Source organism: Trachemys scripta, chromosome 10 (genome assembly GCF_013100865.1).
Source record: "Trachemys scripta elegans isolate TJP31775 chromosome 10, CAS_Tse_1.0, whole genome shotgun sequence".
Classification (NCBI taxonomy): Eukaryota; Metazoa; Chordata; order Testudines; family Emydidae; genus Trachemys; species Trachemys scripta.
This window is the reverse complement of record NC_048307.1, coordinates 69190904-69216968: the sequence shown is the minus strand read 5'-3', so window position 1 is coordinate 69216968 and position 26065 is coordinate 69190904. Positions and strand designations below refer to the sequence as shown.

Genomic DNA, 26065 nt, shown 5'->3' with positions numbered 1-26065 from the left:
ATGCCAAAACTCTCATTAACTTCTGTAGGACCGGGATTTCACCCACTGTGTTTGTGTGCAAAGATGCACATGAGCTTGATTTGTAGGTTCAATTTTGAAGGTCCCTTTGAGAGATTGAGTGAAAATGCAAAAGGAAACAAGCAGCATAAATGCTGAGAAATAAATTAGACCTTTATTATTGATATTTCCATACTCTTAAGTGTTGTTAGTAATAGGGGCAGTGACATTTTTAAATGGATCAGTTTTATGTTGGGAATGTCGCTTTAACTCAATGTTAGCTTCTGTGCCGTAGCTTTAGTTTAGGCTATGTTAAATGTTTGCATTAAATGAGACATCTGGACATAGAGTTTATGAACTACATTATGATGTTCTCTCCCTTTCTTTGTCTGTACACAGACAGATATCACACATGGTTACTTCTCTGACAGTGTATTCTGAATTTATCATTTTCCATAAAGTTTTAAAACCGAGCCCTTACTTCCAAAAAATGAAAGATTTTCTGCATTTTAATGTCTTTTAGAAGAAGTGAGAGGACTGTCTACTGTACTGCAATAATTGCATACAAGTTCTGGCTGTAATTCCTGGAAACAAAAATAATAGTGTTCTGGGGTACTCAGATGGGCTGAATACAGTATCTATTCTCTAATCAAATGCACAGACTAAAGATACATGTTCCCCATGTGCTTCATTGGTAAAATATTTGTCATATGGAGATGATTATTCACAATGCTGTTGTCTGTTTTCTACTGAGTGTAATCAGCATGGCCTTTCGAGTGAAATAGTTAAAACGAACAACTTAGCTGAGTCTCTAGGAGATGGTTCACTTTTGCCCAGAGACCGTGGCAATGGGCACACTGGAAATGCAAAGACGGATATAAACAGCCAGAAAAGAAACTTTATGAGGAGGTGCAGTAGCTGAAATAGCTTGTAATAAAATGAAATCCTTATCAGATGTGCCTGTACACAGCATAGGTGAAAGCATAGAAACAATATAGCAAGGGTAGCAGTAGTGAAACAGAATACAGCCAGAAAACCCAAGCCTACACGCTGTATGTCAGCATGTTAAAGTTTTAAACAGGCGAATTACCTGCCCAGTCCTCCAGCACTGCATATTCCTTCTAGTAGACGTGGCATAGGCCAGAGGGTGGTCACTGATGCAGCAGTTTATTATAGCCAGAAAGCTTGGATCAGGTTCTGGCCTCCTATGATTGTTTGGCATCGGTGACATGAACAGAAATATACTCCAGTGATTCAAACTGTGAAAGTCTGTAACGGCTAGAAATGCCATCCTTATCCAGGTACAAGCTGCTTGAATCACTGGAGTATATTTCTGTTCATGTCTTCCTCCTCATGGCTTATTCCAGCAGAACCCCTTTGTGGTCACATAGTCTAGCATTAGGTGATTGGGCCTGATTACCCCCTTCTAAGACAGCTGGGTTTGCTCTGTTCTAGAGGGTCTCACTCCTGGGGAAGTGTAGGCAGTGTCTGTACCACTGTCCTTCTCAGCTGTTTCTCCCAAGGATGGAGCTTGAATTTGGAGTCAGGGTTTCATAGGATCCCACACTGGCAGAGGCTGCCCTGGGGATATGCTGAGTCAGCACATCCCCTCCTTTCTCTCCCTCCCTCCACAACTTGGTCAGCACCACTGTGGTAGCACAGGCTGGGTGCAAGTCCCTCAGTGGAGCAGAGCGGCGTAGACACGGTGCATCAGTGGGCAGATTTTCCACAACCAGGGACCTTGCGCTCAGGGTTTTGCTGTGGAAAAAAGTACACATCCAGCCTACTGTCTTTTGAAAACCTGTAACAACTAAAAAAAAAAATCTGCCGAACAGTGAAGTCTGTTAGGTTGTGGAATAGTCTTTCAAGGAAAGTGGTGAAATATGGATAATAGTCTCATCCTGCATTGGCAGAAGGAGGAATTGGCTGAGCTAACAGGTCTTTTCATCTGTATCTCCTTTGATTCTGTGATAACTGTCTCTATGTCTTTTATACTTTGGGGTAATGTGATTTTGCTCTCAGTGCAGCATGTGATGCAATTAAGCTGCTCCCTTGTAACGAGCCCCTGATATGGAGAGAGAGGGTTATGGATGCAGAAGCTTGTGCATAAAAGTGAATGGAATGTGTGTGCAGCAGGCAGTCTTTGAACAAGGCCCCGTGTGTCTGCCATGCACAACTCTCTCTATTAGCTGTGTGTGCCCAGCAGTTGATCATGTGAAGTCACTGGGTGCAACTGAAGCTTGTGAGGTGTGGTTCCTAATGGTGGCTCAGGGAATCCCATCACTGCCTGGGACAGTTAGATTTACAACTTGAAAAATGTTTCTAAACGGAATTTATTGAGCACCTGGTCAAGTGTTTGACGCAGAAGTGTTTGAAGTTAATGCTCATGAAAAATACGGTGTCATGCCTTCTGTCTCCTGTAGGTGTAAATCCTTACTGGATAGGGGAAATTGACTATCGAGTGACAAAGAAATCAGCAGCATATAGAGACAGACAGCCCCATTCTCTTTATAGTAACCGGAAGTCACTCTCTCAGCAGCTAGACTGTTCTGTAGGAAGAGGTCCGGTAAGTGCAACAGGAAATCACACACCACTAGAAAACTACATTCATCAGGCTCAACAAACAAGAACACTCTAGCTAAGTTGCACTTAGTTTTCTTGCCAAAACTTTCCCGCCTTAGGAGCCCTGTCCCGGAGACTGCACTGGGGATACAATGAATCAATGCATCTCTCAGTCACTCCAGCCATGCTCCCTGCCAGCGGGCCATCCCAAGTGAAAGGGTTTGTGCTGCCTCAACCTCCCCATGGTGAATTTTCTGCCTACTCTCCCCCGACACACACACACACACACCTGCACAAAGCCACACTGAACTGACTGTGTGAGGTGCAGGTCCAGAGAAGGAGGAAAGGCTCTATGACAGCATAGCCCCTCCATTGTCCTTTCTCCACCAGCTGCTGCCCCGATCATCCCCGATCCATGTTTTCCAGCTACAATGGATCCACAGGAGAGTGGATGCTGTTGCTCCTTCCCTTGTTCACCCCCATAGCCCCCTCGCAGAAGAGGCCCCCTGAATGGCTGATCCATCCTGCTGGCCACAGATAGAAATTGCAATGCTTCTGCACCTTGAAGAGCCTTACACAAGCCCTTCCTCAGGGACATGAATTTCAACAAACTCTGTATAAACTTGCACATATCTCAGGTCCCTAATGGAAGTTGGGCCCGCCCAGGGTTTTGACAGAGATGTACCTTTCACTGAGTCTATTTTTGGCATTGCACAGCCATCTCCCAGATCTTCACATTCTTAACTCTCTCTATGGTACTGCACAAATAAGCTTATTCTCATGTACTAATCAAGCCTCATTTCCTGACAGACGCAGAAGCTGAATGCTTGATGGGTGTTCCACACATTAGATCCTCATGCAGCTGTTAGTTTCACATCGCTGCATAAACAAATTTGTAGAAAATCAGAACTCTCAGCTTCCCTCCACATGCTTCTGGCCCTGCTGAACTTCATGCATACTTAGCATTAGATAATAACTTGATTCAGTGCTTAAATGAGCTTCGTGCTAATGTTCATCTAGGAAGTCTTCATTATGTATGTAACCTTTCTGCCAGCTGGAGTCAGCAGCAACAAGGTTCAATATCTAGGGGTTCCTCTGAACAACACAAAACAGAAGTGGCTTGAGTCCCCATGCAGTAATCTGGGAAAATTAAACACCATCCATGGGCACCTCTAAGAGGCAATACCTCCCCACTTGCAAGCATTGAGTCTGTGTATAACAAAAGAAAAACTTGTATTAAAAAGGCAAGGGAACCAAGCATTCATTTGAGAAAACACCACAACCACCACTCAAAAGCATGTAGCCATAAACAAACACCCACCCCCAGTAGGTTGGGCAGTGTCCTTTGCCTCAGTTTCCCACTGTGTGGTGTGAAACTCCAATGAATGAATGTCCCTTCAACACGCCCTTCCCCTTTCCCTCCACTGCTCCCCACTCATAGTTGGTTGTCCTTAGTCAGCAAAAACTGGGAGTTCAGAGGTGCATTCACGTGGGTCCATCCATCACCCCTGGTGGGGGGGCAGGGCATCAAGCCATGCCCTAGCTGCTGCTATCTCTTCCATGCTCGCCGCTTGCTGCCGCTGTTATCTCTGCCATTGCTGGCCGCTTGCTGCCACCACTCATCTCTGCCACTGTCATCACTGCACTGCTGCTTGCCGTGTTCTGGGGTTCCCCAACTTAGTCCAGCTCTTAGTGATTTCACTGGGTAGCAGGGAACCTTGGTGCTGCTCCCTCTTCATGTCTTTCACTGCAACCCTGTCCCCACACCACGTCCAAAGCTTAGCTCCTAGACCTGCTCATCAGTGGTTTCAGCTCTAGTAATCACTGAACCAGAAACAAGGCCTCTCAACTGAGTCCAATCAGCTCTGTCTTTAAACATTGAAGAGGGGAGAGTCAAATGGTAACGAGGACTCTTTAGGCAGAACGCACACCGTTGGGTAGGAACACCAGTCCCCATCCGCTCTCATCGTTAGTGGGATTTGGCATCCTTACCCCCTGCTTAGCAAGTTAGTACTGTATGCCTTGACTGAACCTAAGTTCTGCTGCCCTTTACTCATACAATAAGGATACCCCTGCATTCAAAGTGGGTTGTAACCCAAAACCAGCCAAAATTGATCACTTTGGCAAAGCAGCTCTGTCTGCTGAACACCTAGGCAGAGTAGGTGTGTCTGTGCACATACGGTCTGCCCCTGACGTCTTTCTCCCCAGTTCATCACTGGATGTCAGGGTAGAGCTCATTCAGACCCTGCTTACACGTAGATCACTGTAGCAGGGGCGGCTCCAGGCACCAGCGCACCAAGCGCGTGCCTGGGGCAGCAAGCGGCAGGGGACAGCCTGCTGGTCGCCATAAGGGTGGCAGTCAGCCTGCCTTCGGCGGCATGCCTGCGGGAGGTCCGCCGGTCCCACAGTTTCGACGGCAATTCGGCAGCAGGTACGCCGAAGGCGCAGGACCGGCGGACCTCCCGCAAATATGCCACTGAATCTGCGTTACCAGCAGACCTCACGAAGCCGTGCTGCCGAAAGCCCCTGACTGCCGTGCTTGGGGCGGCAAAATACATAGAGCCGCCCCTGCACTACAGATACAGACTCATATTAAAATTGGTTGTGCCTGATGGGCTGGAAACATATTAAGAAATCCACCATCTATTAAACTGAAGGAAGCAGACTACTTGCAAATTGGTTATCAGCTTCTGACTGAATATATCCAAGCAAAACGGAACTACTTCCTTCACTGTTTGGAAGAATTCTGTACTACTACTTACTCCCAGGATATAGCTGTTTACATCCTTGAAGCACTTATATTGGCATTAACTAATAGTTGTACAACACCAAGATGCTATAGATACATTTATATTATTTTCACCATTTGATGGCAAAGGAAACAGGTAGAAAAATGGTGACAAAGATACAGAGCTAGTCAATGGCAAAGTCAGGACTGCACAGCGGGGTCCTGTCTATGACTAGACTGAGCCTTGAAGTGCTACAGTAAAACAATAAATAATAAGAATAGATATCCGGAGACGATCTGGATTCGCAGTGCTGTACTCAGGCCTTTACACAACAGTGTTTGTCGTGACCCAAATGTCCAAACATAGAATCATAGACTTTAAGGTCAGACAGGACCATTATGATCGTCTAGTCTGACCTGCACAACGCAGGCCACAGAATCTCACCCGCCCACTCCTGTAACAAACCCCTAACCTATGTCTGAGCTATTGAAGTCCTCAAATCATGGTTTAAAGACTTCAAACACAGAATTCTGGCATGGGAATATCAAATGCCAACACAAATAATATGACTCAAATAATAGATACTATTAGAGAGTCTAGATTCTATTCTAGGATCTAGATTCTAAATCTGGTTGGATCACTGTAGCTAGACAAGCATAGAAATGATTTAAGCAAGTTCAAAATCAAGCCCATAGTCTATAAGGACCTCAGGGTTTTAGCTGAATATCCTATGCATCTGAAAAAAGGCTAAAGTACCAGGACATGTTCCAGACAATTCTGTAGACCATTGGTTCCTGGATACAGCGGCGGCTCCAGGCACCAGCGCTCCAAGCATGTGCCGGGGGCGGCAAGCTGCAGGGAGCGCCCTGCCGGTCCTTGCAAGAGCGGCAGTCAGGCAGCCTTCGGCGGCATGCCTGCGGGAGGTCCACCGGTCCGGCGGATTCAGTGGCAATTCGGCAGTGGGTACGCTGAAGCCGCGGGACTGGTGGACCTCCCACAGGCATGCCACCGAATCTGCAGGACCGGTGGACTTCCCGCAAGCGTGCCGCTGAAGGCAGCCTGCCTGCCATGCTTGGGGCGGCAAAAAAGCTAGAGCCACCCCTGCCTGGATAAACGAGCTATCTGAATCATGCAAACAAATATTTTAAAACCCAGCACTTTCCGCTTGTGGGGTCTCTGTTGTTCCATTAAGACTGTACTCTCACAGAGCAATTGCACACATTCATCTGGTATGTACAACAAATGCCTGGCACTGCATTAAAACTATTTTTCTCTTTGCAGACGGTTTCAAGACCTTCTAGATCGCTGAGCACTGCTCAGTTAACGCACACGTCTTGTGGCTCACAGGCTTCCGTAATATCAAACATTGTTTTGATGAAAGGCCAAGGGAAGGTGAGATGCTTATAAACAGAATACTAGTCATCTTCCCAGGTGTACATATCAAATGGGGAGTGAATGGTGCAGGGAGGCTGGTAATGGGACAGCGAGCCTTTCACCTCTGGGTTGCCAGTTCCAATCTGGGCCTGGGCAGCCAGTGACTAAAAATCACCATCCTCTGCTGAGTGTTTGGTGGTTTGTGTTGTGTGTTGGTGGTCACAGGCCAGTTCCTAATGGACATATGTCCATATCACACAATCACCACCAACAGCTGACATCCTTCACTGGCATCCTTCTTAGCAATGAGGGGCACTGACTGAATGGGGTCTGGCAACTGAATTAGCCTCTCCCTTCTAGAGATGCTCCCTCCAAGTCAGAGCTGAGAGACAGTGGTGGACTGGCAGTGTGGGGAAGAATGCACTGCCTGTGCTGTATCTAACCTCCAGGTAAATAAAGGACTACAGCCTCCAGAACCTTTTGATTTGTCACCTTTCACAAACACCAAACATTCACACAGCAAGATTAAAGCTGAACTCTATCCTGTTAGGTGCTGACTGCTCTCAACTCCCAACTGATTTTTAATAGGAATTGAGGGACTTCAGCACCTTGCAGGATTGGCTCTTTAGTGTAATTTGTCTTCAGCTTGATTTGGATTTTGCAGTAATTCATAGCACACCTCCTGAACTCTAAGTGAGGGCTCACTCTCCATGCACGTGCCTATCTGAAGCTAATGGGAATTGCATGTGTGCACATTAGCTAGAGCATGTTCTCCATGGCAACATATTACCAGCTTTGTTTATATCGTCTAGTTAAACTATGCCTTGCAGCTTGCATCATCCTGATTTGTTAAGCCTGGAAACTCCACAAGATGCAGTCGGTGATAAAGCATAGTTACATAAGCAAGACCCTTGGTAAAATCAAGTACACGTGCACAAAAACAAAACTTAGATTTACAAAGACTATCTCTAGCAAGAGGTCTAGGTTGGACATTAGGAAAAATTTCCTAACTGTCAGGGTGGTTAAACACTGGAATAAATTGCCTAGAGAGGTAGTGGAATCTCCATCTCTGGAGATATTTAAGAGTAGGTTAGATAAATGTCTATCAGGGATGGTCTAGACAGTATTTGGTCCTGCCATGCGGGCAGGGGACTGGACTCGATGACCTCTCAAGGTCCCTTCCAGTCCTAGAATCTATGAATCTATGAATAAGACAGAGAAAAGGCAATTGCTATCCCACTTACAAATAAAAATGCCAAAGGGGTGTTCTTGCTCTCTGTCCGGCCACACATTTGTATTAGCATATGTGATTATTTTTTGACTGACTTTCATTTGTAACTTGGGATGCATAAAATATGGAAGCTAGAACTTAAACACAGGCCTTTTAGGCCTGTAAATTCTCTAATAAAGATCTCTTTCTAAATAACAATGTCTAGTACAGATGTAGGGACAACTATCAGAAAGTCCTTCTGTGGAGTTCAATAAAATAAATTATCATCATCATCTGTATTATGGTAGCACTTAGGGGCCCTAGTCATGTATCAGGGCTCCACTGCGTGTAGTACTTTGCACTTCTATAACACTTTTCATCCAAGGATTTCTAGTTGGTTTACAAATATTAATTAAGTACAGTCTCTACTCCTTGGGGAATGCTATGCCAAAAAATTAAAAATTCTGTGCACTATATTTTAAAATTCTGCATTTTTTTTTGTCAAAATAACACAATATAATCACACCAATTTCAAAATACCTGTCAGCAAGTATGTCTGTAACAGAGACAACAAAAAAGATTCAGGAATTTTTTTTTGACAAATAGTTTTCTTACTAGGCATATGAATACAGAACTTTGAGTAATAATTCATTTAAATTACAGTACAGAAACATATTTCCCTCCATCCTCAGAAGCAGTGCAAAGGGTTTGGGGGAGTCGGGGGTAATGGAGGAGTTGAGGGAGAGGGAAGTAATTGGTGGGAAGGAGCCTGGAGTGAACCTGGAAGGCTGTTGAATGTGAGTGGGAGAAGTAGGGAACAGTTTTTTGGGGGAGGGGGGGAGATTGTTAGGGAGTTGGGGACCTTCCCCCATACAGATTCTGGCTGACCCCTAGCCTCTCCCATTCAGTCAGGCACATCTTCCCTAATCCCCATGTGTCCCTGCACCCCCACTCAGCCACCCCTTCTCTGCATCTCCATGTAGCCCTGCATCTTCCTCTCCCTGTCCCCATATGTCCCTGCACCCCCACTTAGCCACCCTCTGCCCCTTTGCAACTCCTGCCCCTCACTCTCCCATCCCCATGTGTCCCTGCACTCCCTCCCCATCACCATGCACCCCTCCCCGTCTTCATGTGTCCCTACACCCCCACTCAACTACCCCTGTACACCTCCCACCTCCATTGTCCCTGCACCCACACTCAGCCACCCCAACCCGCTCGTGGCCCTGCACCCATTCAGCTCCTTCACCAGTCTGTCCCCCTCAACTAGCCCTTCAGAATCCCAGAACCCCAGCAGCCCCATCTGCCCTGCTCTGTCTGTCCCAAGCATATTCGGTGCCTCCTCACCTGGCCCCACAGGCAGGGTGCTGCGAGGAAGGCAGCCTCTTGTCTTCCCTATTGGCAGCCTCCCTATGGCTGGTGAACCGGCTTCCCTCTGTTCTGGTGTCACAGCAACCCCTGGCAGAATGTATTTTCTGTGGATTAAAAAAAAAATCTGTGGGGGACATGAATTCTGCAGGTGAGCAATGTGGCAGAGTTCCCCCAGAAGTAAGTCTCAGAACATCCCTCTGAGGTGAATATCAGTTCCATTTTATGGGTGGAGAAATTGAGGCAAAAGAGGTTAAATGACTCACCCAAGGCCACACATTATGTTAGTGGCAGAGCCAGGAGTATGGGACTTAGTCCTATGCTCTAATCATTACACGTTACTATTGCAGCACATATATTGTCTCAAAATAATTGTTTGTGACTTTTATGAAGAAAATTTCAGTTAAATACCTTCTAAGTTCTTAAGTTGGGGATCACTATATCCACCTTTGTTTTAAATCTTGTAATGAACATATTAATGTCCATCAGGCAATTTTGCTAAGTGTTATTGCCCATGTAGCATTTTAGTACAGAAGAGAAAACAATGCAACCATTATGAGAAATAAACATGGTCTCTCTCTCTCTCTCGCTCTCATAATTTAGGGGTTGGGCTTCAGTATTGTTGGAGGGAAGGACAGCATTTATGGGCCCATTGGTATCTATGTAAAGACCATCTTTCCAGGTGGAGCTGCTGCTGCTGATGGAAGGTTACAAGAAGGTAGGAAGTTACTATGAAAAATATTTAGAATGATTGTTTGGGGTTAAAAAATTTCTAGTACAGAAGCAATAAAGACATTTAAAATGTAGATCAAAAGAGGATCCAATTGGTTGTGGGATTGGTGATGTAAGAATCAAAGCCAGCTCAGGTTGGTTGTGAATGAAAGTGGTTTTCCCCTGAAGATTGTTTGGTGACTGCTGTGAAATGAGATGGTAGTTTAATTGCATCACCTGCATGACAAATATCCATAGTCTAGCTGGCCTGGCTCCTCTGTTTACAATTTCAGAAGAGAGACTAGTGACCAGCTACCTTTTTAGCCACTGTAAATAGAGCTAGGCAGAAAACTGGAGTGGGGAAATCAAATATTTTTGCTATTTCCCCCTAACCCCCATTTTTCAGTGAAATTTCAAAGTGTTTAGCCATTCACCTGCAGTCTTGCCAACCTCAAGGGATCAAAAATCATCAGCAAGACCCCCCAAAATCAGGAGGGGAGTTTTTGTTTTTTAAATCAGATCACGTTGTTTAGTTGTCTTTTGACTTTTTAACTCCCCTCTACTCCTCTTCCAGTGTAGATATGTGATCATTTCAAGCTGAAAAAGGCAAGCTTTAATGACCACAGAAATGCATGCCTCTCCCAGGCTGCTCAGATGGAGACGCCACTCACCCAATCCTCACCCCTAAGATAGGGGAACTGCCATCCATTTCCTCTTACTGCCCTGACTCCAGAGCAACATATCTGTGCCTGGGTCCCAGTGGCACCACTTCCCCAACTCCCCCTCCCCCAGGACACTCTCTCTGCTCTAGGGCTATACATGAAGGCAGGGCTCGGTGACAGGGCAGGTCTGTGTCCTCAGCTCCAAGGCTCTTGCCTAGAGCTCTGCCCACGTGCTGAAAATTATGGGATTGGAGGAGCTTCAGGCATCATTGGAACAGCTCCTCCTACAGTCGCCAAAATTCTGTGACTCATGATCAGTTCATGAGAGTTGGTGACACTGCCTTCCCCTGGCTGCTTGGAGGGGACTCCCCTTACCCATCATTACTCCAAGCTAGGGGAGCTGCCATTCCATCCCCCACCCTGTCACTGTCCTTTGCACCCCCACATCCCCCTGAACACCTAAATCTGCCATCTGCTGTAGCCAATGCCCTGCTTCCCCTCCCCCATCCACTTTTCACAGTGTCTCTGCTGCCCCTTGCAATCCATATGTCCTGTCTAATTCCCTGCACCATAACGCGGGAGCCATTTTGCCTGTAGGAATGGCCTTAGTCTGATTCAAAACAGGAGGTGGTAGCCAAATCTATTATGGGTAGCCTTATTGTTACATGCAGATGGACTCTATCTATCTTGCTGGCTTCAGCCCTAAGGGTGGTACTAGGAGATGGTGGCCATTTTGACAAATGGAAAAATTGAGAGTGGGCAGCTTTTCATCCTCTTTTCATAGGGTTGCCAACCCTCCAGGTTTCGCCGGGAGTCTCCCGGAATTGGGCTCTATTTCCCCGGAGGCTACTGAAGCCAAACCAGGAGATTTTAGACCGCTAAATGTCCGTGGCAGAGCGGGGCTAAGGCAGGTTCCCTACCTGCCCTGGCTCCGTGCCACTCCCTGAAGTGGCTGACACATCCCTGTGGCCCCTGGGGGGTAGGGGCAGTGGTCTCCGTGCACTGCCCGCACCCTGAGCACTGACTTCTCAGCTCCCATTGGCCAAAATTCCCGGCCAATGGGAGCTGCAGGGGTGGTGCCCGTAGGCAGGAGCAGCATTCAGAACCTCCTGGAGCAGCGCGTGGAGGAGGCAGAGCGCGGAGGCCCCTGGCCCCGCTTATCTTGGGTGGCTCCCGTCCCGGTCAGTGGTGCAGCAGGGCTAAGGCAGGCTCCTCTCCCACATCGCCCATTGGCCGCAGTTCCTCGCCAATGGGAGTTGCAGAGTTTTCACTTGGGGAGCATGCGGTGATCTCTGTCCCCTCCCCACCCCCCAGGGGCTGCAGGGACGTGCTGGCTGCTTCCAGGACTGGCACGGGGCCAGGTCAGGTATGGAGCCTGCCTTAGCCCTTCTGCACCGCTGACTGGGAGCTGTCCGAAGTAAGCACCACCCAGCCAGAGCCTGCACCCCTCACCCCCTCCTGCAACCCAACCACCTGCCCCAGCCCGGAGCCCCCCTTACACCCAAACTCCCTCCAATTGCCTGCACCCCTCACCCCCTCCCATGCCCCAGTCCCCTGCCCCAGCCCTGAGCCCCCCTCCAGCACTCAAACTCTATCCCAGAGCTTGCACCCTACACCCCCTCCTGCGCCCCAACCCCTTGCCCCAGGCTGGAGCCCCCTCCCACACTCTGAATCCCTCGGCCCCAGCCCAGAGCCCACACCCTAACCCTCTGCCCCAGCCTGTTGAAGGTGAATGAGGGTGGGGGAGAGCAAACGATGGAGGGAGGTGGGATGGAGTAAACAGGGCGGGGTCTCGGAGGGGCGATGCCTCTGGGAAGGGGCCGGAGCAAGGATGTTTGGGTTTGTGTGATTAGACAGTTGGCAACCCTCTCTTTTCATGAAGCAGGGGAAAAAGCCTCAACTCAAAATATCTAGTAAGAATAAAATTGCGAGAGTTGGCAATACTGAAAATTTAAAAATCTAATAATTTCCTGTATTGAGGAGGAGTCTAACATTAACTTAATTTTCACATATTTGATTTAGAGCACATAATATTTATAGCAGCATTTTAATTTCACTAAAGGGATCTGTCTGGTCCCACTGAAATCAGTGCTGTAGGTGGTATATTTTCATCTCCATGCATTACTGCATTCAAGGCATGATCGTTCTTGGCTATTTGTCGCTCACACAATTGGGTAATAGCAATTAGTAACACAGTTTAATTATTCCTTTTTAAAACAGGTGATGAAATTCTGGAACTGAACGGAGAATCAATGTACGGATTAACGCATTATGATGCTTTACAAAAATTCAAGGTTATGCACTGTCCTCACAGCACAATTTCTATCTTTATACAAAAGGTGCCCGTGAGCTCAGCCCACTCATTGTTTTTTTTTCTTTCTAGCAGGCCAAAAAGGGTCTCCTCACTCTTACGGTCAGGACAAGCCTTAGCACCCCTTATTCTGCCTCTAGCTACCTGTCGTCACACTTATGTCGGTCTCTGAGTTCCAGCACTCGGATAACCAAGGAAAACAGCTCTTTCAGTTCAGATAGTGCTGCCGTCTCATTAAGCACCACAAAGCCCAATGACAGGGTCATAATGGAAGTTTCCTTAAACAAAGGTAAGTGCTAAAATAAACTGAACAAGGAATACACGGAACAAGACTTGATTCACAAACTGATGGCTCATTTACTTTCTGCATGTTTGTCCTCACTCTATCCTAATTCCTCCCCTACTTGCACAGATTTTTTTCCCCAACTCACCTAATACAGACTCAGTGCCTGCTATGATATCCTGCCAAGCTATCTATCAATTGTTGTCTTTCACCTACCATATTTCTACCCATTGTTCCACTCAGGCACTAGATTGACACTTTCAATTCTCCTCACAAGAACTGAAAGTGTTTACAAGGCAAATCCCTCTGAGACACCACTCACTGAGCGTTCAAACTCAGTTAATGAAGCACATTACACAACTCTCATTCTTAATTATACAAACTCTATTTCAGTGTGAAAATTCATGGCTTTATAAAACAGCCATTTCTTTTGTCTCTTCCCCCAACTGCTGTGTTTTTCCAGACACAAAAAGCAATCACATACATTGAAAGAATGACTTAGTTTAGAATACAGGATGCACCAAAACAGAGAACAAAAGTAAATAAGTGTGACTCATCACTTGAATAGATTGCATCAACTCAATGGCTGCTGTCTCTTTAAAGAGGAAGAGTTCTTACAAATCTAAAGGTATTTTGCACAGAAAACAAAAAAGAGAACAATTTCAGGCTACACACAACCACATTTCCTTCTTCATTTTTCTCCTGCTCTCTGTTATTATTTCTCATTGTAAAATGATTTGGGATACAGTTTGCATGACAGAGCCTTTGCAAAATAAAGCTGCATTGTACTGTATCTGCAACAGGCTAACAATGAATGTGTGAACTAAATTTTCAAATGTGGCTAGCAACATTTGGGTGCATTCTCCTTACACATGCAAAAAATGTGCATTTGCATGTGGAAAATGCATAACCGCAAGGATATGGCTCTGTTTTCAACAAGCGTGTTTTGAGGTCACCATTTAGAAACCGTATCGGGGGTAGCTGTGCTAGTCTGTGTCCACAAAAACAACAAGGAGTCTGTTGGCACCTTAAAGACTAACGGATTTATATGGGCATAAGCTTTCGTGAGTAAAAAACCCACTTCTTCAGATGCAAGTGATGTTTCTCATTTAGAAACAGTACTCCCAAATTATCTTGGTGTTCATATTTCTTATGCATCTTTTTGATGGACCCTTTCAGAAGCTGGCGTTGGCCTAGGAATTGGGTTGTGCAGTGTCCCTTACGCCCAGTGCATTTCCGGGATATTTATCCATACCCTCTCACCAGGCTCCGTGGCTCATATGGATGGGAGGCTCAGGTATGTTGAATGTTTTTTTATCAAAGAACCTTTCAGAATTAAAGTTTCACATTCCCCTGCCAGATAAGCTCTGTCATCTTAGATGGATCTCCCATATCTCCAAGCAGGAGGCTAAGTATTGCAATATCCAGACATGGGTATAAACTGGCAAGAAATGAGATTATAATCCAGGAAAATAAGGAACGGAGAATGAAAAGAGATACATGAGAAAATTGAGGATCAAACTAAGACTGACCTAAATATTGACAATGTCTGTCATGGGGCCAAATGCTGCGCTCTCTCCCACACAAAGTTCAAGTAAATGGGCTTTGAGTACATGGGTCTTTAGATGGGGTTGATGGAAGGAGCCAGTCTCTCATTTCTGGAGCCAGTTTATTCCCCTGCTCCAGGAGAAATGACTAGAGGATCTGCATAGTCACTGATCCACTGGCTCTGCCCCTTTCTTCCCATCCCATCCCCAATACTTGTGTGCACCCAGAGTGTTCCCCGGGTGCAGATGGCATTGCAGAGGTCTTGCACACGTTCCCAAAATTCTATCCCCTACTATATGATAGAAATACAGCTTTGCAATCTGGGACCTTCCACACCAACAGAAATTTATCCCATCGGATTTGAGAGCTTCATCGCCAGAGGATAACGTTAGGAGGACCAGGTATATTGTGTGTATTTAGAGTTGTGCAGAACTCAAATGATTTTTGTTTTAACACCGGTTCTGCACCCTGAATGTACCTGGAAACTCAGCTGAAAATGCCGCAAGTTCTGCAACATTTGGATTGAAACTTTGAAACGCTCAGCACCTATGTGCGTGTTTGGGACGGAGGGGAGAGAGGGCATGATAGTACCCAGCTGTGCCATGTTGGAATTTCATTAGGAAAGACTCAGAGTTCAACAGTGGACAGAGCTTCCAATAATTAGTATCTAAAAGCTGATTATTAATAAGTTACTCTTCTGTATTTAATATAAAGGACAGACACTGTATTATGGAGCAGTGTTGTTGGTCCCAGGATATTAGAGAGACCAAGTGGTGAGGTAATATCATTCATTGGAAGTAGGTCCAATAAAAGATATTACCTCAGCCAGCTTCTCTCTCAGGCACTGTTACTGTCCTTTCAGTGCAAGTAGTAGACTTTTCACAAACAAGAAGTGAAATGCTACATTATAGGCAGGAAGGAAGTTGTGGGTGTAAACAGTACACAACAGGCCAGCCTTCTGTGTCATTTTCTGTCTGTCCTGTCATTTATAATACAAAAAGTGCACTGTGGGAAGTGCAAAGAATTCAGATTTATGGAGAATGCACCAATGAGGAAATGTCATGTCTCAGTGCTGATTCCCTTTCCATTTTCTGAGAAGGGACCCAGTGAAACTCACTAATTTAATCTGTGACCATAACAAAGCTCAACCACCTGAACGTATGTTTCTTGCACAGTCACAATGGAACAATACGCTAGAAATAACAATGTAAAGTCTGCTCCTCTTGCTGGATTATTTTTTTTTAATCTCTTTGTAGGTGTGGGGATGAAATCATAGAAATTAATGAAGCACCAGTCCAAAATATGACACTTAATGAAGTTTATGCTGTTCTAAGCCACTGCAGTCCTGGTGCTGTGCAGATTATTATTAGTCGACACCCTGATCCACAGGTAGCATTCCACATTTTTCTGACTTTGAATAAAGCAAATATTGACAAACTAACACTAATACGGGTAGCAGAATTGGTATAAATCAGTTTGGCAAATAATGTGCCGATGTACATGCAGTACCTTTGGTATTACCTAAGATATAGGATGAGGTACAAACCCAAGATATTTAAATTCAAAATAGTGTGCTGTCTTATGTATAGAGATATATGCGGTGCAAGGATCAGTGGAGACAGTGTCTTACATGAGAGTTCATGTGCTTTGAATAAACAAGGTAAAGAAACAGGTTTTCAGGAACAATGATATACAACATATGCTTCTTAGAAAACAAGAGTATCTGAAACTCATTCAAATGAAACTTTTCACTGAGGAGTAAGAACCGGGAAAGATGAAATATACACCAAGAATAGAATGTGAAACTCAATAGTATTGATTTTAAGCCTCTCTCCCAGAATGTAATTAAAAGTCAGCGTTTTGATTTGATTGAATTTTGTCCAGCCAATTCTTGCTATTATATTGAGTGATATGAAAGAAATATTTTGTCCTTATGGGAATTTTTTTTTTCAGAAATGTTTTCTAATAGTCTGTTGGACCTATTAACTGGGTTAATTTGTGCACCAAAAAAATACACCATCCAGATACCTTATAATGGCAACCCCAGAATTGTGCATCTGGTACAATGGATAAACAACCCTTTATTCTTGAAAAATGTCCCATTTATCTAGATTGTCAATACAGAGGCTTCAACTGTACTGCATATATATTACTAATTAGAGGCCTGAAAACCCTTCCTCATGCATGTAATCCTTGCTCACATGCTTAGGCCTATTAAATTCATTGAGGCCACTTGCCTGAGTAAGGACTATTTTTGTGAGAAAGTGTTTGCAGGAATGAAGAGTTGTGTGGTGAACCAATCTTTTGGTGAGCTTTGCAAGACCCAGAATGACACGATATTTTATAGGTATCCGAACAGCAGCTAAAGGAAGCTGTTTCACAAGCTGTGGAAAACAACAGATTTGGAAGGGAGAGGCAACAATGGAATACTGAAGGTAAGGGAATTCATTCAGCTGTCTGAGACATTATGACTTAGTATTGACAGAGATACCAGACTAGTTAAGTAACCTGGAGTGGAAGGGAAAGAAGGAGGAAAGAGCATAGAGCAGGGGTAGGCAACCTATGGCACACATGCCAAAGGCGGCACGCGAGCTGATTTTCAGTGGCACTCACACTGCCTGGGTCCTGGCCACCAGTCCGGGGGGCTCTGCATTTTAATTGAATTTTAAATGAAGTTTCTTAAACATTTTAAAAACCTTATTTACTTTACATACAACAATAGTTTTGTTATATATTATAGACTTCTAGATAGAGACCTCTAAAAATGTTAAAATGTATTACTGGCACGCGAAACCTTAAATGAGAGTGAATAAATGAAGCTGGCACACCACTTCTGAAAGGTTGCCGACCCCTGGCCTAGAGCTATATTATTGAAGTCCATCCTGAGAGATACTGCCAGAGAATGGCGTAAAAAGCTCAAGACACCTGGTTGACCTCCAACGGTATGTCTACATTGCAGCTCAGGTAGACAGGCTTGCATTGTGGGGGCTTGCACACTAAAACCAGCAGCGTGGATGGTGCCGCTTGGGCAGAGACTGGGCTCGGTGTGGTGCTGATGAGCGCGGGTGGTTAGTCGGAGTCTCTGTCCGAGCCACAATGTCCGCACTGCTATTTTTAGCATGCTAGCTTTAGCCCTGCTAACATGAGTCTGTCTGCCCAGACTAGGAGGCTTGTTCCCAGCTGCAGTGTAGACATACCCCAAACATTCTGAGACTCAACCCAGGGCCGGCTCTGGTTTTTTGGCCGCCCCAAGGAAAAAAAAAACAGGGCGTCCAGAACGGCAAAGCAAAAAAAAAAAAACCTGGGGCGGGGCCGGGGCGGGGTACAGGGGGGACTGGCTAGCGGCGGGGAGGGAGCGGGGGGGGGGAGGGAGAAGGGGGGGCGGCCAGGGCTACGGTGGGGGCGCTGCCACGTGGCCCCCTCCCGCTGCGCCGCCTCCTGGGAGGGCTCCGCTCCGGTTGGCGAGGAGGGAAGGACGAGGACTGCCCTGCCAGGCTTGCTGCAGGGGGCTCCCATCCTCCGCGCCGCTGCCCCCTACAGGGCGGCCGGAGCGGAAAAAAAAAAAAAACGGACGTGCCGCCCTAGGATTGGGCAGAATGCCGCCTCAAACAATCTGCCGCCCCAAGCACCAGCTTGCTCAGCTGGTGCCTGGAGCCAGCCCTGACTCAACCCCAGTGAAGCTGATGCTTTGTGGGCCCCCCCTGCTTCCCACCCTCTTCTTGCTGTATTCAGTATTTCACACCCCGCCCCTCTGTTCTCTCACAACTAAAACCAGCCTCTAATGCGCTTCACAAGAATGTTCTGTTTTTCTGGTAAGAACAGCCAGAGCAATACGCTGCCATTTGGGAGGACTGAATTTAGGTTTGCTCTTCACACGGGGGGCGCCGCAGAGGTAGCAGGTTTGGCTCTGGGGGTGGACAGAGCCCAGCCCTATCATCCTCATGCTGAGTAACACTCTCTGTTCAATTGATGGAGCAACATTGATGGGCTCCTGGAAGAGCTGCATCCTTGACTTAAAGGGATAGACTCAGATGCTAGGCCCGAGTTACAGCATGGGTGACAAGGGGTAAAATTTTCAAAAAGGTGGCATGGTTGTAAACTTTAGTGGGATTGCACCACTGAAACTTTTTCACTGTGATTTCACTTTCCATTTCTAACTTATTTCCTGTCAGAAACAGGCTAGATAACATTCCCTTCACACTTTTCTTAACCATTACATTTTCTTGTGCTCACTTCCTCTGGAGCTTGTTCAGACTTTCTAACCCCGTCACTGGCTGAAGCTATCTGACCCAATGTCAGCAGCTCAATAATGCGGTGTTAGTGTAACATGCAGCCTATCCATGGATGGGATGAGCATCCCATTTCCCTAGTTGCCAAAGGCACACTAAGTTCCCCTTAGGGCTAACTTGCCAAGTTCCAGAATGGAGTGCTATTATCGCAATGCTTTATAATCTGAGATATGTTTCGCCTTCCCTTTCTTTCTCAAACAGGGTTAATAGATTGAACCAACAGCAAACTATACAGAACAGTATATCTGGGCAGTACTGTTTGTATCCAATAATTAAATGATTCCTTGATCTAAAAAACCTCCACAAATGCTTCCCCACCTTTTCGCTGTGGTACACCGATCAGATTGCTATACTCAACTGGTTTACTTTTACAGTGGATTTGATTAACACCCCTGGAAGTAAATGCTTTGAATGTATCTGAGTGTTTTCATCAATATATATGCTGCATTTTATATATTTTAATCATGTTGCTGATACAGGTGTTAAAAGACTGGAAACTAGCTGGCATGGCAGATACCAGCATGAAAAACACATTGAGAAGAACACTGCTTATTGCAGCCGCAGATCTCAGAAGCTAATGACCCGTTCCAGCAGTGACAGTAGTTACAACCTCAGGTCATCTTGCAGTAATGGCACCCCATACCAGCTTGCTGACTTGAAGGCAAAAGTACACAGCATTGATGTACCAATTACCAGACTGCCTGGCTTGCTGGATTCATTGTCCAAAACCAGTTTGGAGAACCATTCCCCTCCCACTGGCAATGAAGCAGGCCACCCCTCTCAGAACATAAAAAAATCTACGGAGATTCTTGTTAGAAAACCTAAATCGTCGAAGCCCAAACCTCCACCAAGGAAGTATTTTAAACAAGACTGCACAGACACTGAGCAGTGTAACACAGACGTGAAAGGGAAACCTATGCTACAAGATGATGGGAGCCCATCTTCTGCTAATGTTCAGGTAAATCCTGCATAGTTCTCAGGGTTTTTAGGAGAAACAGCAGGGTTTTTTTCTTTTAGAATATTTGAAAGTAAAGTGATATGTTATCTGTTTAGTAAAATTTGAACCTTAGTTCTAAATAGGACCCCCCAAATGAGGGACACTAGGCAGAGGAATGCTGTAATGCATTTGTACTTCACTTCTGGAAAACTGTGTTCAAGTCCAAACTCAGACAGGTGTGAGAATGAATGTGAAGTTCTCCCTGGAGTCCCCTAGTGAACATCCCTCATTGGTACAAAACCATGTAGAGCATTTGGCAGTCTCTGGTCAAACGGGACTGGAAGACCAGTGGGCTACAGGCTAGGATTGGGATAGTTTGCACCACTTCTACTGTCAAGTCAGTATAGCTACTCCCTAACTCCACAACACCAAATTCAGATCCAAGCCATTCAATAAATAGTGAGATCAGTAAACTACAAGAACAAGAATGTGAAACAGTCACCGCACTAGCATGCTCACTGGAGGAAATAAACTGGTATTAGTAACGGTGGGAACAGTTTGCCCAAAATCCCTAATGTAGACAAGGCCTAAATGCTTTAGCTATATGGTTAAAGTAACCATGGACTCTCTCTCCTATTTATTGATTAATTTAGCTCTTTTGAAGTCTTTTAAAATTAGGTGAATTACCCTACACAATTAGATGTACATCCCGCCTACCCCCAAAAGAATTAACAGAAACAGAGAAGCAAATTTGCATAAGTGTGTACAGTTCTGTGATGTGTGTGTGGAAACTGAGTTGTGGTTTGTTTAAAAAAAGGAACCCATTTACCCAGGGTTTAGTAATAGGCTAGTAGAAATTAACAGAATTTAGTGCCAGGTGAAACAAGCAAAACTGAGCAACCATTAGCTCAAGGCTTATCAAGGAAAATAAACCCACACAACAGTAAAGGCCTTGGTTAAAGTATAGCATAAAGCTAACGAATAAGGACATTTTTGCTTAGCATCTAAAATAAGAAGACTTCTTTCCTATCATCTAAGATGGAGGGCAGTAGAAATATATGCATGCACCTCAACAGCTACTATAAAATCAGCTTTGTTGGAGAAAACAGCTAAGACAAGGAAAAACAGCTTCTCGAGGTCCCATTTAAAGCAAGTAATTATTTGAGCTGAGAAACAATGCAATTCTTGGCTATTAAGCTGCAAGTGTGATTCTGCAGCGATAAGGGGAACAAAAGAAATCCTGAGATCAATATGCACTAAGCAAAATTTAGTGCAGTCAAAGAAAGATTCCTCGGAAAGACTTTTGATGTCTCTTAGGCAGGGGGCTGCATACAGGGCCGGCTCCAGGCACCAGCCGAGCAAGCTCGTGCTTGGGGTGGCAGATTCTATGGGGCGGCATTCCGCCCAATCCTAGGGCGATGCGGCCGCTTTTTTTTTTTTTTTTTTTTGGTTTGCCAATCCGGCCGCCCTATAGGGGGCGGCAGCGGCACGGAGGAGGGGAGCACCCTGCTGGGAGCAGGCTGCGCGCTCCGTCTGCCCCAAGTCTGTAGCAAGCCCGGCAGGGCAGCCCGTGTCCTTCCCTTGCCACCGACCGGAGTGGCGCGGAGCCCTCCTGGCATGGCGAGCGACCCGCTGAAGCCCTGGCCACCCCCCTTCTCTCTCTCCCCCCGCTCCCTACCCCTCCCTCCGCTAGCTGGGGCACGTCTGCAGCGCAGGGAGGCACCCTGCACCCTGGCTCCAGTCGCCCCGCAGTTTTTTTTTTTCCCCTGCTTTGCCACTCTGGCCGCATTGCACCCCCCCCCCCCCCTTTTTTTTTTTTGTGCTTTGCCGTTCTGGCTGTCCTGATTTTTTTTTTTTTTGCTTGGGGCGGCAAAAAAGCCAGAGCCGGCCCTGGCTGCATAGAAAACAAGGTTACTACTTTTCAAAATGGATTTCAGATAATTAAGCGAAAGATTTATTAGTGCCCTTCTCTATTTTCCTTTCTCAAACATGACGTATTACTCAATTTGAAAAGTACTGGCCCCTGTTGTGTGTGCGGTGTCCGCAGATTGTGAGCTTACTTTTTTCAAGCCAAAATTATTTGATTTATAATTTTGACTGTGCTTTAAACTGTAATATTTTACAGACCACAACTATTATTTATAAAGCACTGGCGGTGTACTTAGCACTGTGTCAATATGCAAGTAGATACCGTCCCTACCAGCCAGGAGCACACAGTCAGTTGGATCCAATTGTGTGTTCCAGAATTCCCATTTCATTTCAATTGAAGATCTGGCTGTGCAGTGTTACACAAGATCAGGCTCCTAACTGGAAGAAAGATGCAAAGCTAGTTGCATTAGAATGCTTAAAATGAATTTGAATCAGGATTGTTTACTTTCTGTCCCTATGAAAATCATTCATTACTACTCTAACCATTTGCACTATCATCATGTGGTCTCACGTGAGGGATAAGCACACACTAAGATGCGAGTTAAGGTAACGCCATATTAAAAAGACAGGAGTTGTTCTTGGTGACTGAACACAAGGTGCTGCCATCCAGAAGGTGATTAGAAAATGAACCCAGATTGAGACTACCAAAGCCAGCAATGATCAGGGATTTGACAGAGGTAAACTCTTTACTGGGTTAGTGAGGAGTAAGTGCTAATCCCATCACTGTCAGAATGCTCAGGAGTTGCCAGGTAGTCGGATGTTTACAGGATAATCTCACTTTTGTTTCAGAATTTCTCTCTCTTGCTTCTCCAGTGTTACTCACAGGAGCTCTGGCAGATGGTAACTTTGGGACGCTAGTTACATAGTAATCTGGTAATTCTAGAGCATCTGCAAATGGCTGCCTCCAGTAGCATCGACTATGACTTCAAACAAACCCCCTCATTCTGCATTTCCAACCAAGAACAAAAGGGGGAAAAGTCTTGAAGTTCCAGCCATGAATTGGGCTCATTACAATTTTGTGTTTGGGGGTAAAGGACCCACAAAGAAAAGCACTGTGTAAAATAAAGACAGAAACTAGACAATTCATTTTCTGTCTTTGCTTAACTGATTTGCAAGAGATTACTGTGTGGCTGGTTTTAGAAGTCTAAAATTGTAGCAGCCAATATCTTGCTTTGTTGTGGTACACAACATACACAATCCATCAAAATTTGAGATGTTAACAAAAAAAATTTCCTATGTGTTTACATGCATACATAAAATATTTTGCTCCCTTTCCTGGAGCACAGAATAAATCAGTTTTACTGCTGTTTAATATTTATTCTCAGATTAAAAACAAGAAAATGAAGAGCATTTTTCTACATCTCATATATAATGTGGTTTGTGTGATTACGTTTTGACATAGTTCTATTTCCTGTTTATTCCACAGGAAGCAGGAGACCTGCTGCTACAGGGAAATAAAACAGTTATAACACACAGTCTCTCTGCAACTTCTGTAACACCAAGAGGTACTGAATACTCAACTGAAGCGTCAGCAGAGAGAGACCAAGAGAGGAAAGCAAACCTAGGTAGGTGTTTCATCCATTTGCTTCAAAAGCAACCTCTATGAGTGCATAAAATATTTAGCAGGGTTAATGGTTTTGCATTCATTTCAATTCCATCTTTAAAAAACAGACTGCAGCAAAATGGTAAATTACTGGGTGAGCAGACAAATTTCTACACAATTGTGCATTAACTATCTCTGACTCAAAGTGTGAACAACACCAAAAGAAGATGAATAGATTGTCTGTTATTAAAGAGAATAAGTGGTAATAGGCGTACAAGAATCACTAGTTGTTTTCAGATGATACTTTATTTGTTTATATTAAAAACTGAGTGTTACTGAATTTTATTTTTAGCATGTGCCACATGACATTTTTGATTTATAGTTTCAAAACTGAACAGCATGTAATATAGATAATTGACATGAAGTTGATGCACTGTTGATTCTGTTCGTGAAATGAAGTGAAATGGTAGCTAGTAGTATTTAAAATGGCAACAGTTCCTGAGCAGTTATTCTTTTCATTATACTGAAATAAATTTTCATAAAAAAACCCCAAATCTTCACCACTGTCCTGTCTGCACCAATAGTCAGTAAGAGTTTTAATAAGTCCATGATATAGAAAACATCCTACATCAAAGAGAAAATGGTATACACTAGGAAAGTGCACGGATCCATTTGGAGAGACATGTAGACACATCAATCAAAGAGAGGTCTCTGAGAGAGAATATTTAAAGAACCTGCTTTAAAATGCAGAAAGGGAAGAATAACTTTTTTTATCTGCTGCGATTCCAGCTAGTTCAATCTGCTGTAGTTGAGATGAGATAATTTTAGTCTTATATTTTAATATGACAGTGCTGTAGCATGTACAATGATTTCAGTGTCCCAGTATGTCAGGAGAGAGGCTTAGCTGCAGAGGTTACATGTCCCTTGAGGGAAGTAGCCAGCACCGAAGAGCCTGGGTTTGCAGCTAAATCCAGTATCAGCACAAGACGGCTTCTGCCACAATGAAGCAGAACTTTAGATTGAGAGTTGTAACTTTAAATAACCTGTTGGAGGCTGGAGTGTAGAGAAGCCCACAGGCAGTGAAGCAGCAGCGATGCATGGAAAGGGATATATGGAGGGAATGAAAAGAAAGCTTATGTATAATAATTGTTTCTACAACACAGGGAATCCTATCTCATCAATACAAAGGCCTGTACTTAGAAGACAACCACGGGTAGATTACAGTCTTGATACTACAGCAGAAGACCCTTGGGTTAGAATTTCTGATTGCATCAAAAGCTTGTTTAATCCTACTATGAGTGAAGAAAACAGTCACTTAGACTTAGACCCCAACAACAACACAAATGAAGAAAATCAAAGTCCCAGCAGCCCAGAGGTAGTGCTGCAGAAATCAGAAGCAGACGCAGACGGTTCAAAAGGATACAAATCAGATGAAAGTGACACTGGGAAAAAGGGCCCTCCAGTAGCACCTAAACCAGCCTGGTTTCGCCAAAGTCTAAAAGGTTTGAAGAAAGGAAATTCAGATATCAGCACACGGGCAGATCAAAATTCCATTGATCTCCAGAGTGTTTCTGGCAAAGAACGGGGGTCTAATATATCCCGGGCCTCACCCAGAGGATCATCAATAAAGCAGAGAATAAACTCCTTTGAAACTTTCAGTGCTCCTCAGTCACCTGAAAAAGGAAACAGAAAACCCAGCCCAAAGCCATCAGTCTGGAAAGAAAATTCTCCCAGCCCAAAACCATCAGTCCGGAAAGAAACTTCTCCCAGCCCAAAGCCATCAGTCCAGAAAGAAACTTCTCCCAGCCCAAAAGAGCCAGAATCACCCGCAGTTCATTTAAACCAAGCCACTTATAATGAAGGGTCTGATAACAGCCAACTACAATCAACTCCATCTGTGGTTACAGTCGAGACTCTGAGCCTAAATAGGTCCTGCTCTCCCAAAGAGGCACTCGCTTGTAGTCCAAAGAGAAGCAACAGCACAAGTACTGAAATTTCCTTGGATTTACTGTCTTCACAAGCCACTGAACTTCACTGTCCAGTAGCAAAAGCACAGAGCCAAAGAACACGAAGCTTCCCCCTGACTGCTAACCAGTCTTGTGAGATGATGAAGACAAATGATGAAAAATACAGCAAAATCTATGCCATCAGCAATCAAGTGTCATCTGCTTTAATGAAATCTTTGCTTTGCCTTCCTCAGTCTCCGCTCTTTTCTGGGAACAATCTATGGAGCACTTTGGAAACATCATCTCAGCACGCCATGGAAGAGAATGGGACCCCTCCCTCATCTACGAGTGAGAGTCATCATTCAGACACTGGATTTTCCCTTAAGTAAGATACCATATTAAAGTTCCCCACACACTGCACAAAGCAATTTGCACCTCAGGCAATTTAGATAGGAGTATAGGTTGCTTAGAGTGTAGACAAAGTTAACAACGCCTCAGAGGAATGTAAAGGATCAGTCGAATGCATGCTGCCATAGAGAACAGATTTTTAAGCTTTTATGCTGCCAGCTTCTTTGAGCCACAGAACAATATCCCTAGGTTCTCCATAGTTTGGAGCCAGAAGAATGGACCCAAAATTGCTAATCCCAATATTGGGGCAGTTTCAAGTGT

The 26065-nt window shown here is 44.9% G+C and overlaps 1 protein-coding gene across 1 annotated transcript in view; it reads left to right on the top strand.

Moving 5' to 3' along the window:
* The window catches only part of IL16 (interleukin 16), a 55391-nt gene that overhangs the window by 22749 nt on the left and 6577 nt on the right, over positions 1-26065 (top strand). The window contains exons 7-17 of the mRNA XM_034784545.1: positions 2421-2563; positions 6570-6680; positions 9841-9955; positions 12831-12904; positions 12994-13210; positions 14384-14501; positions 16009-16141; positions 17100-17187; positions 19521-19999; positions 23334-23472; positions 24614-25781. Of these exons, the coding sequence (XP_034640436.1) occupies positions 2421-2563; positions 6570-6680; positions 9841-9955; positions 12831-12904; positions 12994-13210; positions 14384-14501; positions 16009-16141; positions 17100-17187; positions 19521-19999; positions 23334-23472; positions 24614-25781 (2785 nt within the window). The remainder of the gene's footprint in view (positions 1-2420; positions 2564-6569; positions 6681-9840; positions 9956-12830; positions 12905-12993; positions 13211-14383; positions 14502-16008; positions 16142-17099; positions 17188-19520; positions 20000-23333; positions 23473-24613; positions 25782-26065) is intronic.